Source organism: Diadema setosum, chromosome 12 (genome assembly GCF_964275005.1).
Source record: "Diadema setosum chromosome 12, eeDiaSeto1, whole genome shotgun sequence".
Classification (NCBI taxonomy): Eukaryota; Metazoa; Echinodermata; class Echinoidea; order Diadematoida; family Diadematidae; genus Diadema; species Diadema setosum.
The window spans coordinates 34,947,548-34,968,238 of record NC_092696.1 but is presented as its reverse complement, the minus strand read 5'-3'; the positions used below and the strand labels follow the sequence as shown (position 1 = coordinate 34,968,238).

Here is a 20,691-nt window from a genome sequence, read left to right as displayed (position 1 = left end):
ATATTTTGCTATGATAGCATTTCCAGAGTAGTAGCTTAGTCATAGATTTCAGCCAATACCAAATAGTTTTTGACGCTCTGTGACCAAAGACAGGCAGAGTGTGACCTTTGATAATTTCAAGATTTGTTCAACCAATTCCTCTGAAATTTGGCAAGTATATTCAGCATATGATGCTCTAAAAAATGACACCATCAAAATTTCACCAAAAGCCGGAATGGGGTGCACTCAGTCAATAAATAAATAATATTCAACTACTTTGTTCTAAATCTTGAATTGGGCATGCGAGGTATAACAAAATCAAACTGTGCTGTTATTTCAAATCTATAAAGACAAAAGAACATATCTGAGCCTTGTTTTGACAAATTTAGTGCATTTAAAGGTCCAAATCTTGCAAGGAAGTGGAGTTTACCACATAAGAAATAAAGACAAAATTAAAGAGGGCGCTATAACCGTTTTATTTCCTTAAAATAACTTTTTTTGTTGTTGTTATTATAAATACTGTACATAATTGTTATGGAGACGCTGCTATAAAGTAGTATTATTTAGGACAATGTAAAAACAAAGTGCACAGAAAAACAAAACTTATCTAATCATATTTCATGTGAAGAAATTAATTCGAGCCATGCTGAAGACTTTTCCCAATCATACATTTTTGGAAAAGCACTAAAAATTATTCACAATTTGATTTTGTATGCTGATTGCAGTGATAACCAGAATGGGTCAACACAAATCAATCATATTTTGTTTGAAATTTGGAGATCATCGGAAAAGAACTTCAGCGACGGATATACATTATGTAGTATAAAAATGGAGATGTTCATTTCATTTCATTAATTTCATTTATTTCATTTCCAACCACATTTTCATGCACAAAATAACACAACATCAATACAATGTACTAACAAAGAAAAATACGTGAAGTTATACGCATCACAAAAGCAAATGAAATTTGAATTAAAACTAAAGTTGCAGGAAATGGAGGAGACATGCTAAAAAGCTAAGCTTGTATTTTGTAGTCTCCTCGTGGACAAGAAGACGAAATAACATCAAAAAGCAATTAGCTAGACATAATATAAAAGGTGCACAACACATACAGACCCATACAAACAAACAAACAGACGGACAAACACAAGCAACCTCTCTTGTAAAGAGAAAGATAGGGAGAGAGAAACAAAACACAGTGAAGGAAAAAGAGGAAAAAGAGGAAATTATTTTGAAAGAAGAAACAGAAAGAGACAAGAGGACAGGAAAAAGGCGAGAAAGGAGAAGAGATGAAGGGTCTATTATACCAGCACGCGCGAGGCACATGATGCTGTGGATCACCGAGGTATATGTACATAATGTAGGAAAGGAATAGATAACAGAAAAGAATGAGTATAACGAATAAAAAAGAAAGCTCAAAATTAAGGCTAACTAAAATATAACTCATTCAACTATACAGGAATTTATGAACAACTTCTTCATTTTGAATGTGAATGTATTTAAACTTAGAACTTGTTTCATACTATTATCGAGAGAGTTCCAAAATTTGGGGCCAGTAAAAGAAAATATAGATTTAGCAAACATAGTCCTAGTCAATGGCAAATGAAATGAGTTTGATTGCCGGGTAGGATAAAGATAAACAAATCTATTTTTTGTGAACATGGACTCAAACACAAATGGGAGAGAATTATTGGTAAGTTTGTACCTGAATTGTCCTAGGTGTAGAAAATACAAATTCTATACCTTTAACCCTAAAAAGACTGGGGGGCGGGGGGGGGGGGGCCCTAAAAGGCCCCCCCCCCGACATTTCGCGCGATTACTCTGCAACACGCAATGCTCTCACCGCGATGCTCTATGACTTTTTTCTTTCGAGTTTCCCGCACATTTTGACACCAAATTTGTGACACCCGGGGGTACGGTTCTGAAGTTACATAACTTTTTGTACATGCACGTGAGGCCGAAAATGGCTCAAAAATGTGATTTTGTGTACAAAGTCAATGCAAATTGAGTTTTTTCACATGGTTCATACAATTATGCTTATTTTTACTCTCAATGGCTAAAATCAATTTGTTTTTGGAGTATTATGCTTCAAAAAGTGTCTGCCACAAATTTTGTTAAAAAAACAACAAAAACAAAAAGGTCGAAAAAACAATGAAATACATAAGAAATTCATAAAACAATAAAATTAATAAAAAATTAATTTTGATACCGAATTTTTTTTTCAAGTACATTTGCTAAGAATGCCACAAAGAATAATTAGACCAAAAATGAACACTTTTGGAGCTTTATTTACTGATTTAGATCAAAGAGTCTGATTTCTCGCATAAATTAGCATAATTAATCAAAATAAAATAAAAGAAGACTATTTTGGCAAATTTAAATATACGATCTTGTAGATTACATCGCACACTACCATTGTGCAAATTTCCGCGGCGATCGCGCGATCCACGGCTGAGATCTTAAGGGGGGTCTTTCGACCAGTCTTTCGACCTACCAAAATAGCCAAGTCTTTTTAGGGTTAAGATTTTGTTTTCATGAAATAACACATCAGTGTGACTTCTCCACGATTCATTGGAAATAATACGAAGAGCTTTTTTCTGTAACAAAAGTAGTCTTTCCAAATGAGAAGAATATGTGTTTCCCCAGGCGAGTAGACCCTATTAATTCAAATAAGGTAAAATGTTTTTCTCACCTCCCTTGGGAGCCCCTCACTTTTTGGCTTTTCAAGATCAACATAAAATATCAACTTACTTTAAAAGACATAATCCGATCCCAATAGCGGCATTCACATATAAATATAAATCTTAGCACACAGTGAATCCATACGACACGCTGGCCCAGATATTGCGAATAAACTTCCACTTGAGTTACTGTACGTGACACCAAGCAAGTCTAATTCATTTAAAAAAGCATTAAAAGAAATTATGATCTCACAGTACCAGTGATAAACCAGTTACGTAGAAACCTTTAACAACTCATTCGTTATTCATTGATGTATTTATCATGTTTATTTCTGAGTCTTTGCTGATGCACCTACAGTATATTGTGCTCCTCTTATCTTAGTGGGATTCATTCCTTTTCTGTTGTTCATTGTTCATTTTATATTGGGCAAATCATGATTCTCTATAACGTCTTGCCCTGAAACGGCACATGTTATTACAATGCTATGCTTCGGAGATTTTGTTTTTGTTTTCTTTCTTTTCTCTCTGTCTCATTCAATGTGATTTTAATGTAACTTTTACATGACAACTTATGAATGCATCACTGTAACTTCAAGTATAAGCAATCATGCTGTATGCAAACTAGAAATGTCCATTGCCACGCAATGCGATTGTATCCCCCAGCACTATAGAATAGCAGCAACTTTTGCTTAATCTTGGGGACAAAGATCCCCTCCCCTTCTTCAAAAATAAAGTTGAATATTGTGAAAACTATATTAGGCGCAGCTTCACAAGCCTTTTCTTCTTTTTTTTTTAAGCAGATCTATCTTTTTTTAAGTCACTATATGTTCATTTACAATATTATCTACTATAATTCATCGTAGTGTACCATTACATTGTATTTGCATTATCTTTCGTTGTTGGATGAAAATAAAGCGCCATTGGCGTACGTGGCATTCGCGTTTTCACCGGAAAAATGATGAATAATTTAAAAAACATCAAAATACGGCAAAATGCACGAGGATTTTTTTTTCTTTCTTTTTTTTTTAGATAAAGGGATAACCCTGAAAAAAGACTAAGCACACCGCGTTTACAACAGAACACCTGAGGATTTCATAATCTTTGGATATTCCCTTTGCAACCTTGATGATTTTTTCCTGTAATTTTGTGTACTTCTCTGGTTTTTTAATGGAAAAAAAAACACCCACAAATATTATCACAATTAACATTTACATTATTGTTACACAATTATTACACCATTAACATTTACATTTATATTACATTTACATTTACAAACTATTGAAATTGAAACTGAAATTAAAGGACAAGTCCACCTTCATGGACATGTGGATTGAGTGAAGGCAACAATATTAGTTGAACACATCAGTGCAAGTTTGGAGAAAATCAGACAATCCGTTCAAAAGTTATGAATTTTTTAAGTATCTGCACAGTCACTGCTGGATGAGAAGACTACCACAGTGTATGATGTCACATGCGTACAACGATATAAGGAATATAAAAAGAGAATTTCACAAATTTTTACGTTTTGAATAAAGTGCAGATTTCTTTGACTTGTTACTGATGTATGTTAAGGGTAATATTATTCCCCATGTCTTCTGAAAGAGAGAAGTCGAGTGTAGTTTTGTTACGCGAGAAAAGTAAAAATATGTTAAATTTTCTTTATACTTTCTTTATGTTGTTAGTGACATCACAAGCTATAGTAGTTTTCTCATCCAGTCGTGACTGAACAGAAACTTCAAAAATTGATAACTTTTGAACGGATTGTCCGATTTTCCTCAAACTCTCACTGATCCGTGCTACTAGTATTGTTGCATTCATTAAACCCACATGTCTATGAAGGTGAGATTGTGGAGAGGTCATTTTGTGTGATGAACTTGGGTCGCTCTTTGAATGATATGGACTTGGGTCGTTCTTTGAATCATATACAGGATATTCTGCTATATTAATGGTAAGGTAAAAGCAATCGATAAGAGAGTTTTGTTACTTTTTTTCAGCTTTTAGTGAGTATGACCTACAAAAATGTGGTTGTCTACCCATGTGTAATGTCTCTAATCACTATACTAATTCATCATGTGTGTGTATCTGTATGTGTGCCCGTCTGTGTGTATACATGGAGCTATATTGTGCATGGAAATGTCTTCCATCTGTCTCTTGTAAGCAACGATTTGTGGACAATATAACTAAGGAACCGCTAGTAATACCCAGCTGAAATTTTGCATATGCATAAAATGGATAAAGCTGTCCTCGTCAACTCATGGTTGCACATAACTAAGGTCAAGGGTTAAAGGTCATTGGTCAAGTTTAGATTGCAAAATGTCACAATTTTTCTCATGTCTCTGCAGTGCGGGAAAGTATCTTCATAAAGTTGTAATACAAACATAATACTAGAGGTAGGCCCCTACATCAATTCTCTGAATATGTTTGGTCATTTGTTCAAAGTTAAGGTAAAATTGTTGTCATTTTACTAGTTTCTCCATCTTCTAAAATGGATTGATTGCTACATTTTGAAGTGTTTGTTCGCAAAAACCGATAAGTCCATTTTTGAATTTTTGTCATAAAGTACAAAATAATACCTTTTAAAGGATATATTGGTCACTACTTATTATAAAGGTACATTTTTGAAGTTGTGGTCAAAAGAAGCAAAAATTTTCTTATTATCCTCTTTATTTTTTCTTGACTGTTAATCGAAAATATTTCCATTTGGCAAATATGGACTTTTCGGTTTTTGCGAACAAACTCTTCATTTCTAGTTACTCCTAAATTCAGACAATACAATAGGCCTGTTACTAACATGCGCAATGAAATCGTGAATTTCTCCACACGATTCCCCAATAAATTTGTGTTATTCAAATGGCATGAACTTGGCTCTTTTGCAATTTTTGTAACTCTTCCCCATTGCTGGAAAGCCTTTTGCTCTTATTTCTGTATTTTGCTTCCATTCTAAGTAATTCCTTTGTTTTTTTCGCAACGTATAACTCCTCATCACTGTCCAGCAAGTCACGTTCATTTTGTGTATACATGAATAGGCCTGGACAAGGAGGGATGGGAGAGGGCGCTATAATATGAATGTAAAATGACCCAAGTCCTGCGAACTTGGGTCTTTCTTACATTCATATAAGATTTCACTCATTCATTTCAGGCACTTCCGGGGGGTAATTAGAGTTTATCATACACAAGATGAGTCCATGCATATTTTATTATAAGCTACAATTTCCCATGTAAAACTGAATTTGGCCAAAAATTAGACTTGGGTCGTTCTTATATTCGTCTTCAATTATGGCTGTGTACAATAATATCCTTTGTTTTTCATGACAGGGGATAGTGACACAAGGGATAAACACAATGATTGGTTATGGGCATCACTTTGTAAAGATGTTATTCTTCCTGAAAAGTGTGCATAATCAATTATAGTGTGCTCGTACAACTGTGTAGTTTGTAGACACATTCCACACACACATACACGCACACGCACACACACACACACACACAAACACACACACATACACACACGTAAAAAGTTATGTCATGGTTTATAACCTGAATGTTTCTGATCCGATGTAACAGAAGTGCTTTCACATTCGCAAAACAATTCTAAGGTGTCAATACACCTATAGTCATGGGTTACAACATCTATGAGAGATCATGCACACATTCTTGCAATGTTCAGTCAGTGAGCTATGTCATGAACCTTGGTCCGTCGGCGTATAAACATAGGGAGCTTCAGCAGTATTAGGCCTTACATGATTGTAACTCCTTGTTTGAACATGCAGCAGGTGCATCTCACTTGTCTGACACCGACGAATAATACAGCTTACGAGTTCTACTAATGAACTCGACACGAGATGAATAATATGTTTTGAATAAACGGTCCACGAACTGGACTACTCAGTATGTTTAAAATGAGGCCCATGAGAAAGACCAACGACTCCGACACTATACGGAAAACAAATTCAGGTCCACGAGACCACCATACCATCACGCTTTAGGCCTATACAGCTGTAGTTTAATGTCGGTCTTGTGTTTTTGTTGTTGTTGTTGTTGTTGTTGTTGTTGTTGATGTTGTTTTGTTTTTGTTTTTTTTACCTATAGCGTCGGACTTGAGTGGTCCTTATTTGCCTACAGAGTCGCGCGTATACACCGTATTAGCTGTAGTGCCGACCTGGTGGGCCTTTTTATGTAGTGGCAACCACATGGGATATTACACTCGTGTTCTGTAGGCCTTAGACTCGTGGGTGTCGGACTCGTGAGAGGAGCCTGTTGCAATCATTAATAACTGCACCTGTCACACAAAAGAGTAGTATATTGCACTGACGTATTTTCTTATGAATAATTTAAGACAATATAATTGTACTCCAGAAAACTTCGACTGTTGTGATTATTAAATGAGTCAAATACAATTCACAAGTGAAATCATTGCAATATGAAACATAACAATAAAATGCATCATGACTTGTATAGTCCCTATCAACTGTATTCTGTGAGTTAGTGATTTTACACTTCAATAAGAACATACCGCTTGATAAGCCACCTTGGCTCTTCATTGGAATGGAGTGTTCATTTATGCATGCATTACGTCCATACTGTAAACAGGTAAATCATTATGACATAAAAATACACGAACTGCACATTCATGATTTTATAGGGCCCCTTAAGAAACTATGCAATATACAGTTAAGCATTTTATGTGGATATTCTGTACAAAAGAAACAGTGTCAACAATAAGACATTACAGCCTCGGCTATTAACTTTGGAAAGTAAAGCAGTACGTATACTGGTACTATAAACAAAATGCAATAATTTCTACTGCACGTCCTATAAACAAAATGCAATAATTTCTACTGCACGTCCTATAAACAAAATGCAATAATTTTTACTGCACGTCCTGGCATTTTTAAATGCATTATTTCACCAATATGAAAACAAATGCTTGCTACTTTTCACCTTCACTTGTACTCTCTGAATCGGATGTAATGTCACAAACTAATCAAGTGTGATATGTGATAACGCGTTGTGTGCTATTGACGAATGTGTAATTTGCACATACGTTTTGTGTACATTGTCTACAGTGGCCACATGATACCAAAAAGTGAGCAAATAATTCGATTATATATATTATACAATACACGCTATTTTGGAATGGTTTTAACTGTATATACATGTACCTCATGGCATTATCAAAGGACACAAAATGCTTGACAAGTTGACATAAAATGCGTACCGTACACGTTTACGTGATGTAATCGCGACGTTTCGCGTAAAAACTCTGCAATGCGACAAGGCCAGTCATGCGGCTTCTGATACCCCCTTTCTTCATGTCTCGCCCAAATGTACAACGTCCGTTAGAAGTGCTACGAAGTCACGTCTATCTTTTTAGTTCCATGTCAAAATGGGCACAATCTAGTGATTTTGTGTACATTTCCTGAGGAAAACAGTGTTCTGTCACGAAAACTCATAAAAACCTGTCGATTTTTATCATTTATCACTTTGATTAATGATTTTATGACAATAATGGTAAAAAACAAATTGGTTAGTGACGATAAATTTCCAGAACCCCTGTATGATCTGAAAGTACAACTTGTAATTGTGATCACAGAACTACCAAAAGGTTGCAAGATATGGATTTCAGCTAAGGCAGATTCTGAAAGAGCAGACTTCAAGCTTTAAAATGATACAGGATCTATATATAACTCAATTCAATGGACTCTTCTCACCTCTTGCAAAGAAAGCACACACCCTTGAAAATTGTTAGTGAGAAGAGATTCTGTAAAGTTTATGGTCTTTTAAGTGTTAATCTCACCAATCTATGTAGGTTTTTTGCATTAGGAAAAATAACCCAACCTAAACAGGATGTAAAAGTCCATGGCAACCACAAAGAAGGGATTTTCAGATTGAACTGAAATTTCGCACATTCTATTAACAGCATTATCTTTTCCAAAGTTATTTGAGTTGAAAAGAGAAAAGCTTGTAAAACTCTTTTCAAAAATTGAAAATGGAACCTCTGAGACAAAATCACAAATCTGAAAAACAAACAAACAAACAAACAAGTCCATAAAACTGAAAAAACACACTTCTCATTTTGTTTACGTTCGCAAAAAATTAAGAATTATGAAGAAAGGCATTGTTCTTTCAGAGATATAGGAAACTAAGGATTGATTATAGATGCACTTATTTCACTCATTTTGGGCGTCACGCAATGTCGTATCCTGTTTGTTGGTTGTGCGGTGCACGGCCACTGGATATTGGTGAGACAGGATGAGGTGATTATGGAAATTATGCATTTTACCAGCTCAAAGTGTCACATCCGTAAGGTTTTGAGTACACTTTCTTAAGTTCGTTCTGAACGTAATGAATATTTCTAACGTTGAGCAATCATACTTTTAGTAATTCTTTATCAACAAAAGAAGGTGTTGAAATTGAATCAGTCGTTTATCGAAAAACTAATTAAAGTCCGTTGTGGACAAGTGCATCACGTATGATACATTACGTCATGTAAGTGAACTGGGAAATTTCCTTTGACCTTATGTTTGGTTGATGGCCATCTTTACGTTTACTCTTAAGGAGATGCCCTTATTATCATGTTTTCTTTTACCTCTTTGATGGAAAAAAGTAAGCTATTGAATTGAAAAGAAATATTTTTGCCTCTCCTATTTTGTAGGGAGGATTGAAGAGGAACACTATTGGGTGAATCCATTTTTCAGAACATACAAAGCAGAAAAATGTGGAATGATTTTGATTTTGAATGATAATGACGGTCATAAGCTAGAATTAGCCCATTTTTTTTTTAATTGACACAGAATTCAAATGGGCTAGAAATAGAATGCAAATATGCAGCATCTGCACATGCCGGTACACTATAGTGTAAATGCATGAAATGATTCAAACTAGAACATTAATTTCCTGTACACTGTTGTTAGACGTCTTAGTTGTTGCACCGTTATAAGTTTATGCACGTGAACGACAGAAGCACCTACTTACATGTAAATGAATGTGAGTGGTGGAGAAATTAAAAATCATTTCAATGAATGCACTTGTTTACTCAAGACAACTATCACATACATGTTGTGTCATGTCTCATTCGTAAGGTGTACTTTCGTTTATCGAATTAACATCCTCAAAATTGTTATGTTTTGTTCCTTTGTAGTGAAACTTTACTTAAACATGGGTGTGAAAGGCACTTGGGGTTTTGTATACCCTTGTTTACTGCTAAACTTGATAAATAAAATACTTTTCGAGAAAAAAATGTGAACTTTATTTTGAAAAATCTACTTTTCGTGGTCCCATACGTAAGTTGCTACAACATCTTCCAAATTATTATAAAATTATCTAGAAGTCTTCAAGGGGAAACTGGTGAAGCCAGAGGATCCAACCGTTCACGACTGGAGAATACACGTGTAGATATCCAGCAGGACGACGCAAAGTGTAGTTGTTGAGATCCTACAGCAGTTGGTTGGTTGGGTTTGGCACGAGTCCGGTCCATTTAATGACCATACAGTACATGTACCTGCAACTGAAAGAATTTCGGGGAAAAAAACAACAACAGAAGAATCCCAGGCCCATTTTTGATACTGACTACGCAAACAAGAATGAATATTTCAGGGAGCTGAAAATACGAAAGGGGTGCAAGCAGTTTTGATACAGAATTTCCTATAATGTACCTAAAATTGTTTAACTAATTTATCATGAAGTAAAGTATATTGATTTGTAATGAAAGCAATGACTTGCACTTCGTTTTGAGTTATATGTTTGACATTTAACACAAAGAAAATGGACGTTTACTCATTTTCAAGGCATCATGTTTAGTCTTTCTAATGTGGGTGATGCATTATAACGGACCATACGTTTAAAGAAACATACACGTGTAGACATAATCACATTTTTCTTTTCGCATGTGAAGGTATAAAACGCCTGCAAAAAAATGTCATTAGAGAGTTTTCGCTACACGACGGGAAGACCGAGAATACGCGGAAACAATCAACTATGACAGTCCCCGTAATCGGACTCCCGTTCCCATATCTAAGCAGTATCGCCTTCCTGCCCAGGACGGGAGCGTATGGACAAGATCGCTGATTGGCTGCCTGAATGGTTGGCTCACTCGCTGCCAGCATCGGGACCGAACGCTATTTTGGCCGAGTACCGTACTCAATAGGGAGTTTTCGCAAGCACGACGCGGCCGGGATTTGAGCGTGTCGTATGCAAAATTTGCTTATGCGCATGCTCAATGCCAAGAAACGTCCCGTCCTGGGGAAAACGAGTACGGTATTCGGCCAAAATAGCGTTCGGTCCCGATACTGGGCAGGAGCGTGAGCCAGCCCGCCAGCCCGCCAGCCCGCCAATCAGCGATCTTGTTCCTACGCCTCCGTCCTGTATGGGAAAGCGAAACTGCTTAGTTACAGAGTTATGGGGACGGGAGTCCGAGTACGGGGACTGTCACAGCTGATTGCTTCCGCGTATTCTCGGTCTTCCCGTCGTGTAGCGAAAACTCCCTGTTTTCCCTAGGACGGGACGTTTCTCGACTTTGATCATGCGCAGAAGCAAATTTTGCACACGGCACGCTCAACTCCCGGCCGCGTCGTGCTAGCGAAAACTCCCTATTGTTTGCACATTATAAGCGACTCAACACTGACGCCAGATGAAGAATAAACATCAAGAAAATAATGAACTGCGTTGAGCGTTGAGGAAGTAAGCCTATATCAGGAGTCTCGGTCGCGGTAGAAAATTCATCTATAGTATAGTTCAGTGGCCCGCACCTCGTCATAGTTAATGTTTATGCATGTTTAAATCATATTTCGTCATTGAAATTCTATGAAATCCCACTCACATACACGAAAAAAGCTGAAGATTTCAGTAGAGCCACAAGTTCACTGATCGATAACGGAATTTTGCAGCTACAGCTGTATCGTCGTCAAACGTGAACGATGCGGAATAGTTGTGCGGTAAAGACGGGGCCCGCGACTCGTCACCCGCGCTCCCATAGACAAAGCACGTACCGTGATGCTCCCATTATAGACAGGCACGTAAAAGACGCATGAGGGTGACCGTGATGATACTTATGACACGGATTCCTAATATGAATTTAAGGTTTGTTTGGTTGTGGTAATACAATGTACTGCCAAGTTTGAAGCGTACTGAACACAGTCCTAGGCATAGATTTTGTTCAGGGCGCTTGTATAACAATCGTTATTTTAAGCAGTGTGGCGGTACTAGGGTCCCTGACGAAGTGCGGGCACCTTACTTTTTGTACATACTACAATAATACGACATAAAAGATGACGAAGTGGGGTGGCAATGTATTTCAGTCCAACAGTGCTATTTAATTAGACCAAATTTTCGACGAATACATACGTCTTCCTCTGGGCCGACAATGAAAATTATTTGTCAAAATTTTGTCCGATTTCACGCATATTCGTTAATCGCTGTATGTTCTAAACATGGTAAGCTTTACTACCAAATTAAGTTTCGGTTTAATTGTCTCTCGAATGTTACATATGTCATTGATGCGTTTATTTAAGCGGAAACGGTTTCATGCCTGTGAGAAGTGGATGAAAAAAATAGAATCTTGCATTTTAATCCTAGTCCCAGTAAATGTCATCAATTATGTACCAATCAATCCTACCAGAAATAGGAACCAGTCGGAATCGAATTGTTTTCCACTTTGGATTTGCAATGACAAGTTTTTTCATTAATTTATATACAGAATGGGCTCCTGGAGTCCTGCTTAATGTCCAAAGACTAACATGGCCAAAACGTAACATGCGATCTGCAACATATCTCGTTATATGCACTTTTTCTAGGTACCTACGGGCAAGGGCCCGTAAAGTGGGATGGAGGCGATTAATCTTATGTAATTGTGAGTAGTCAGAGCGCAATACCATTCTTACAATGATATCCCACATTTCCGGTGGAAGTGCTGGTATTTTGTCTGCTGCAGTTGTGTCTTCTGACAAGTCTGGTGCACTTCTCTCTTCATTGGGATTATTATTCATTAGAGATTCAGTTCTGGATTTTGGATTAAATTCATTACAATCGCCCAGTTGATCATTGGTTTTGATGTTAATCTCTACAGAAGGATTATTTTCTATTCTTTGGTCTTCTTTAATGAGTAATGCTTCTCTGTATGTTGGAGGGCCTTTCCTGTAACCGAGAACAGATCCCGAAATTAACTCATATGCCATGCATTTTCTAAATGTCATTAAGAATTCCTCTGTGCATGGAAAAATTATTCTACTCCTTGTCAGCAAACACTTCGCAAAAATTGCAACAAACACACCACAGTTAATCCCATCGACTTGTTTTGGAAAGTCGTCTCGAAGTGACGGAGAAGAAATAGTCCAGGAAAAGGAATCAATGGATCTAGATGGGTCTATTACGGCAAGGTGTGCAGATAGGAAGAGTGTAACCTTCTTGAATAAGTCGGTGTAAGTGCTAAGGGACTTGCCTAGAGAATCTAACACTTCAATATGACGATCACTTGTGTGCACAACTAACAGTAACCAATGTTTTCCTTGAGAGTCATTGATTGGCATTACAATGCAATCTTTGTTGGAAATCTTTCGACAAACGCCACGACTACGAATTGCATGAACTGCCAGTTCCTCTATAGAACGATTATATGGGAAAATTGTAAAGGAGTTAAGAAGGCAAATTCCTAATGCATTATTGAACAAGAGTTCTAGATATGCGTTTATAATTTCATCATTCAGCCAGTCGTTATTGAGAAGTAGTTTCATAGAATTTTCAGATAGTTTTTCTTTTCCTATGCAAATATCTTGTTTTTTTCGATTTGATATTTCGTTTTCCATTTCCGGTGTGACGTTGCAATGCTGTACGATTGTTCCAACTTTCCCATAAGGTATCATCTCATTCTGTGCCTGTGCTATTTCAAACATATTAGGAAGTACGGGATCTCCTATTCTGTCATACAAACCAATCACTGTAGATCCCTCTATACAATCATCAACTACCGTAACCAAACCAACACGAGAGACTAGCTTGTCACTGCCTTTTCTAAACCACACTCCGTCATCGTAATACAACACTGATATATCATGTCTAGAATTGAAAATGATAACTTGATTTAATTTGTAAGAAACTGTCCTACTCTGCCCAATAATACTAGCCTGCCCCAGTGTCAAAACTTCTTCGACATTTGGGTGTGATGCACTTAAGATTAATGTTGATGGGAAAAGGACAATGTGTGGTGGGTCTGAGTGCTCTCTGAGACTACTACATTCTGGCATACTGCATTTTACTGGATCTTGCTCTGCATTTAACAGTACTGACACTGTTGCACCTATACATTTGGCTGAGAAGTTCTTACATTCTAATATACCTTTTGTCTTGCTGTTTTTCCACGAAACAGGCAGCTGACAATGCTCATTCATACATGTGAAAAACATACCACAGTCAAGGGAGAATGGCTTTGGGCACATAGAAATTATAGCTTCTATTAGACCTTTTATAGTGTTTTGGGGATGTCTCAGGAATTCATGAAAACTTTCCAGCAGCAATTGTGTGTTGGACCAAAGTTTACAAGCTTCACTATCTCTGTATATGTTGTGAACCTCTTGCCCTCCTCTGGAGGAATTTATAGCACACATCACATGCTCAAGATGTTTCTTGGATAAAAGTGTGGATGATTCCCCGCCAGTCTGAGTATATGCCACAACGTATACATCTCCTTCGGCGATTTCATGGGGTTCCCTAATCCGAACATGACTATCGTCTACAAATATTTCCTCTGGTGAACCGAACAGTGTGCAAGTGTAATGTCCAGATTCTGCAAACTCCCCGTGATGGTGAATTAAGCCATGGAGTTTGTACTGTACAGAATTTACTGAAATTAATTGTGGAACATGAACAGGGGTCATTATCTTTACTGTTCTATGTAGGTTGTCATCAAAAAAATATCTGGCTAAGCAGATGAACAGGAGGCTGGGAAGCGATACAAATTCATTCTGCTCTGTTGTGTGTGAGTGATGTTTACTTGAGCAAATTTGTTTGCCTTGTTTCAACTCCTTACTTGACATATATTCTGAGATTAATTGGGGCAAGAATAATTCGTTTGAATGAAAATCCCTTTCTCGTGGTAAAGGAAGTGTCAATGTGTACGTGGTTTCCTCTTCCGATTTGCGATGTTTGCACTCCACGCATGTCTCGGTGCGTTTTATGATAATGGATGTGTCAATTTCATTACATCTAAGATACGTCCCGGCTAATTTTGTGATGTATTCATTAACATCTACCAGTTCACCTGATTGAACTCCGACAGCTCTTTGGGCTGCTCTAAGACTTGGCTTTAACTCTATGTTTGAGAAACACCTTTTATTTTTGTTTGTATTTATGTCCTTAAACAGATTATGAATAGACTTAGCAAGACGCTTGTCTCTGTCATTTTCCAATTGGTGGAGGTGGATGTTTCCTTCCATACTACGTCTGGTTATCATACTCCGAACTTGTGGAGTGGTCGCTATCATCTGATTTGCTGCATTAAACCAGCAGTTATTGTTAAAGTTTGACATTGGTATCACTGCAAGTGTTGTCTCCCCTGCATATGGTATTGCTTGCTGACATGAATCCTGATGAACATTGACTTTCGATTTCTTGTGATTTCCTTGATCATCATTGAATGAAAAGGGTCTTTTGGGAGCTTTCTGATAAGTGAGTTTGGTATAATGTGATTTTCCCTTTTTATTCCAAGTTTCTTTTATAGGTCGAGTGGGTGAAGAAACCCCCTTTAAATAAACATCCAAAAAGTTACGTTCCAAGCCCAAAAAGCTGTCCCTTAACTCAACTAACAGTTCATCAGATCTCATTTTGTTCTTTCCTTGTAGTTGTATGTTTTTAAGGATAGACATTCTGTGCTCTGCAATTCCGTTTGTTTTATCAGCGACCGCAACTTCATTATCATTACAAGTTGAAATATTCTTATGACGAGACAAATCACCGAGCATCATCATCGACCAAAGTGGGGTTGAAGGTAAAAACAGATGCTTGATTTTTAACCAAAATGCCGGCCCATACTGAGAATTTTCAGAGCAAGTTTCCGAAAGCGAACTGGCTATTTCTTCTTCAACTTCCTTAATGAATTTGTCAAAAAATTGCATGAACGAAGAGTGTGCCCTTTTAAAATTTTCTTCCTCGCTAAACATGACAATGTCGTCATTACCCCAACTGGGTGGATCAACATCGCTTTCAGAATTGATGGTGTCTCTAATTTGGTTGTCATTGTCACAGTTGTTTAATGAATTAATTCTCCCTGTTAATTCTCGTTTTGCCTTGGTAACAAGATTGGTCTCTACAGGGGAATTTAGCACAATGATGATTGCACGTAGTACTGTCAGAAAACTATCCCACATTCTAGCATTTAAAAGTAATGAAAAGATGAACATTCCACTTTGCTTGTGCTTTGAGTAGACATCTAGACAATGTTTCTTCATGTCTTTCATTATATGTGCTGTACATGAATGTACAACAGTCTTACATAAATCACCCGGACTAGCCTTACCAGTTACAATCCTAAAACACCTATTCAAATATTGGGTGTAGTCTTCCCTATTAAATACATTCATGGAAGCTAAGATGAATACCCATGCCCTGTCCGAGTTGATTTGTTTGGGGATACAAAGCTTTTTGGAACCGCCGCAATATTTACCTTCATAAAATCGTAACTGATTAAAAAAGTTTAGAATGGTCGGTAAACATTGATCTCCGGAAATCATGGAAGCAATGGGTAATGGTGATTTTCCTGAGATAGGATTTCTTATCGTTAATTCATAGTAAATTATTCTCTTCTGTGTAAGAGTTGATCGAGTGACGGATCCAGTTGCGTCAACAAATAAAGTGTGTTTTGGACTGAGATCATGAAAAACGCGAACAGCACCTCGTGTAAACGTTATCGCATAAAATGGATTAATTGAAACCTGTCGAATGAACCCTACCCCTGAATTTTCACTGCTGTCCCCATAATCCGGTAAGTTGCTAAGCTTCGCTAGGCTGTCTAATTCTTTTCTAGCTTTCCTGTTTTGGAGATTAGATTCACTAGATATTTTTTGGAGCACGCTGGGGGAGGCTCCCACACCCGTTCTGTTTCCTGAAATGAAAGTTACGTCATCCTGCCCTCGCAAGAGTTGTCCATACTTTTTTAGTGGTTTTATACCTAAGGAGAATTCTGAACACAATTGTTCTCTCAGGGACCCAGTAATCTTCCTTGCTCTCCTCTCTTTGATATTATGTTTAATACTGCCAAAACATCTTACCGAACAAGTATAACACTGGGGCATTTTAACTTCAAACGAAAATGCACAATCCGTGAATGTGCATTCTCCCCTGCATGTAAAATAACTTGTAGATCTGGAGACATAATGATCATTAAACTTCAAGACACAGTATTTATTGTGTTGGACAATTTCACTCATAACATAGTCCCGCCATTCAGGATTAGTAAATCTTTTCCCCCTTTGTGAAGCTTTGAATTTCTTCCACTTTCTAATGTCAAAATCAAAGTTAAAAGAGCTAGGTCCCTCCATTTCAAAAAAGTGACCTTGAAGGTGTTGAGTGACACAACTTCCTACCAAATCATCTATTGTTTCATCTGACAACAAATCTTCATTCTCTGTACCGGCATTGTTCATATTGTGTGTGAAACCATCCAAACCTGTCATTTGCTTTGGCAGCACTTTCTCCTGTGATATATTCAATAATGAAGAGTTTGATTGATGGGTTAGATTTTGGCTTGGAGTAGGTGTAGGAAATAGGGGAGAGGCAGTGTTAAGGAGAATGGTAGGAAAAGGGGGAGGGGCAGTGTGAGAGCCAGTGGTAGAAGAAGTGGGAGGGGCAGTGTGATGGACAGTGGTAGAAGAAGTGGGAGGGGCAGTGTGAGGGACAGTGGTAGAAGAAGTGGGAGGGGCAGTGTGATGGACAGTGGTAGAAGAAGCGATAGGGGTAGTGTGAGGGACAGCGGTAGAAGAAGTGGGAGGGTCAGTGTGAGTGACAGTGGTAGAAGAATTGGGAGGGGCAGTGTGATGGACAGTGGTAGAAGAAGTGGGAGGGGCAGTGTGAGTGACAATGGTAGAAGAATTGGGAGGGGCAGTGTGATGGACAGTGGTAGAAGAAGTGGGAGGGGCAGTGTGAGTGACAATGGTAGAAGAAGTGGGAGAGGCAGTGTGAGGGACAGCGTCAGAAGAAGTGGGAGGGGCAGTGTGAGGGACAGTGTTAGAAGAAGTGGGAGGGGCAGTGTGAGGGACAGTGGTAGATGAAGTGGGAGAGGCAGTGTGAGTGACAATGGTAGAAGAAGCGATAGGGGCAGTGTGAGGGACAGTGGTAGAAGAAGAGGGAGGGGTACTGTGAGCTGGTAGTGGCAATGGTAGAAAAAGTGGGAGGGGCAGTGTGAGTGAAAATGGTAGAAGAAGCGATAGGGGCAGTGTAGTGACAATGATAGAAGTGGGAGGGGCAGTGTGAGGGACAGTGGTAGAAGAAGTGGAAGGGTCATTGTGAGTGACAATGGTAGAAGAAGTGGAAGTGTCAGTGTGAGGGACAGTGTTAGAAGAAGTTGGAGGGTGGGTGTGAGGGACATTGGCAGAAGAAGTGGGAGGGGCAGTGTGAGTGACAATGGTAGAAGAAGCGGGAGGGGCAGTGTGAGGGACAGTGGTAAATGAAGTGGGCGGGGCAGTGTGAGGGACAGTGGTAGAAGAAGCAAGAGAGGCAGTGTGATGGACAGTGGTAGAAGAAGTGGGAGAGGCAGTGTGAGTGACAATGGAAGAAGAAGTGGGAGGGGCAGTGTGAGGGACAGTGTTAGAAGAAGTGGGAGGTGCAGTGTGAGGGACAGTGGTAGAAGAAGCGGGAGAGGCAGTGTGAGTGACAATGGTAGAAGAAGCAGGAGAGGCAGTGTGATGGACAGTGGTAGAAGAAGTGGGAGGGGCAATGTGAGGGACAGTGGTAGAAGAAGTGGGAGGGGCAGTGTGAGGGAGAGTGGTAGAAGAAGTGGGAGGGGCAGTGTGAGGGACAGTGGTAGAAGAAGTGGGAGGGGCAGTGTGAGGGACAGTGGTAGAAGAAGTGGGAGGGGCAGTGTGATGGACAGTGGTAGAAGAAGTGGGAGAGGCAGTGTGAGGGACAGTGGTAGAAGAAGCGATAGGGGCAGTGTGAGGGACAGTGTTAGAAGAAGCGGGAGGGGCAGTGTGAGGGACAGTGGTAGAAGAAGTGGGAGGGGCAGTGTGAGGGACAGTGGTAGAAGAAGTGGGAGGGGCAGTGTGAGGGACAGTGGTAGAAGAAGTGGGAGGGGCAGTGTGATGGACAGTGGTAGAAGAAGTGGGAGGGGCAGTGTGAGGGACAGTGGTAGAAGAAGCGATAGGGGCAGTGTGAGGGACAGTGTTAGAAGAAGCGGGAGGGGCAGTGTGAGGGACAGTCGTGTTAGAAGAAGTGGGAGGGGCAGTGTGAGGGACAGCGGTAGAAGAAGCGGGAGGGGCAGTGTAAGGGACAGTGGCAGAAGAATTTAGAGTTGCAGTGTGAGGGACAGTGGTAAAAGAGGTAGGGGTTAGGTTCTTGCTTACATTGTGTTTTTGCTCTTTTTTCGTGTTAATTTTTTTCCTCATCGCAGTTTCTTCCTCACAGTGTTTCTTTGCCCTTTTTGTCACTGTTCGCCGCTCTTTTTTCATTTCTGCTTTTCTTTCGTGTGGACGGAGAGACTTGAGGGGATGTTTACTACTGGTGTTGGCTGTTTTACTGGTATCTACCTTACGTTTACGTTGTCCAACTTCCTGCTCAAAGACTTTCTTACCACTATTGCAATTATTTAATCCACATATGAATTCGACATTCTTTCCGGTTTTTAAAGTTTCGGGAATACCTACACAATGATAGTGATACCATTCTTTGCACATCATGCATTCGATATACTGAAATGAGGAATCATACGGTGTTCTGCATGCACAATACAATGGACTGTCAGTTTTGTCGCTGCGTTTTGCTGCATTAATTTGGGCATGTTCATACTCTGCGAACTTGTCTTTAATTTTTCTGCGATTTTCATTCCAAACTGTTTTTAAAACTTTGGAACGTTTTCCTACTGTCCTACGAGAATACTTCATTTTTTTGCAAACAAGTATCCAAAAATCGCTAGTATTGAAGTACTCTTTGCTCTTCCCGTCCATGGCACTGTGCATTGCTTTCACCATATTGTCGATATCAAGCGTCTGATATTTGTTACTTTCCTTAAAGCTCTTTGTCCCTCCCTTCAAACAAGCACCGCTGTGGCTGTCCTTTGTGGGATTGATGTCCATGGTCCCCGTCTCTTGTTTGGTTCCATCTTGCTCATCAGGTAGTGACATCTTACCAAATTTAAGAAGATGATAGAATATTAGACACGATCTTGCATAAGGTGTATACATCAATCGTAAAACACACACTTACAAGTAATCGTACAAAATTTGTGATCTCACATTATGATATCGTTTTGACAAGGTTTATGTATGCAGGAAGCTCTGTATCATTTAGATATCAAAGGGTACATTCAGAAATTACTGAGTTATGCTCGAGGAATTTGGGCATAAAGAATTGAATCTCATTTTTTTGCAGACACTCCTAATAAATAAAGATTTTGTCTACTGAGGAATTTACTACGTCTTTTTTCACTTGTGTGACATCTACATGTGAAATAAAATTCACCACTCTAAAAATGTATGAATTACTAAGGGCAACATAAAGAAACGACTAAGTTGTTATGCATTTCTGACAAAAACAAAACAACTCATGAAATGTTGATATATACAAAAAGGAGCAGCTCTGGAATCCTCTTACACGTTCTTGATATCTAAGAGCCCAGGGAGGTGTACCTCCCTGAACAGCCTGACCATACTAACAGGGGTGCATACTAACGAGGTGGGAAAAACTCCTGCACGTGCAGCACCGCCAAGTTTGGGGGTGGGGGTGGTATGTACATGCACACTTGCAACTATCAAGAAACGAATAGAAAAAGCATGCACTTACTTTGACATGCAGTTCTGTCTTCATTGAAGGCGTAGGGCAAGCATGGTGA

The 20,691-nt window shown here is 38.8% G+C and overlaps 1 protein-coding gene across 1 annotated transcript; it reads right to left on the bottom strand.

Annotated features, from left to right (window-relative positions):
• Positions 1-8,833: 8,833 nt before the first annotated feature.
• On the bottom strand, positions 8,834-13,549 carry LOC140235909 (sentrin-specific protease 2-like). Its single transcript, XM_072315901.1, has 2 exons — positions 12,904-13,549; positions 8,834-8,895 (listed from the first exon to the last, which is right to left on the bottom strand). Exons 1-2 carry the CDS (start codon positions 13,547-13,549, stop codon positions 8,834-8,836), a joined length of 708 nt encoding a protein of 235 aa, XP_072172002.1.
• Positions 13,550-20,691: the final 7,142 nt, after the last annotated feature.

Bases quoted from the DNA above. Each gene is read 5' to 3' on its own strand.
- LOC140235909 (XM_072315901.1), bottom strand. From the start codon at position 13,549: ATGTTTGAAATAGCACAGGCACAGAATGAGATGATACCTTATGGGAAA. The intron at 8,896-12,903 runs GTTTGCTGACAA...ACCAATATCCAG, and splicing joins TGTTGCAATTTTTGCGAAGT to TGGCCGTGCACCGCACAACC.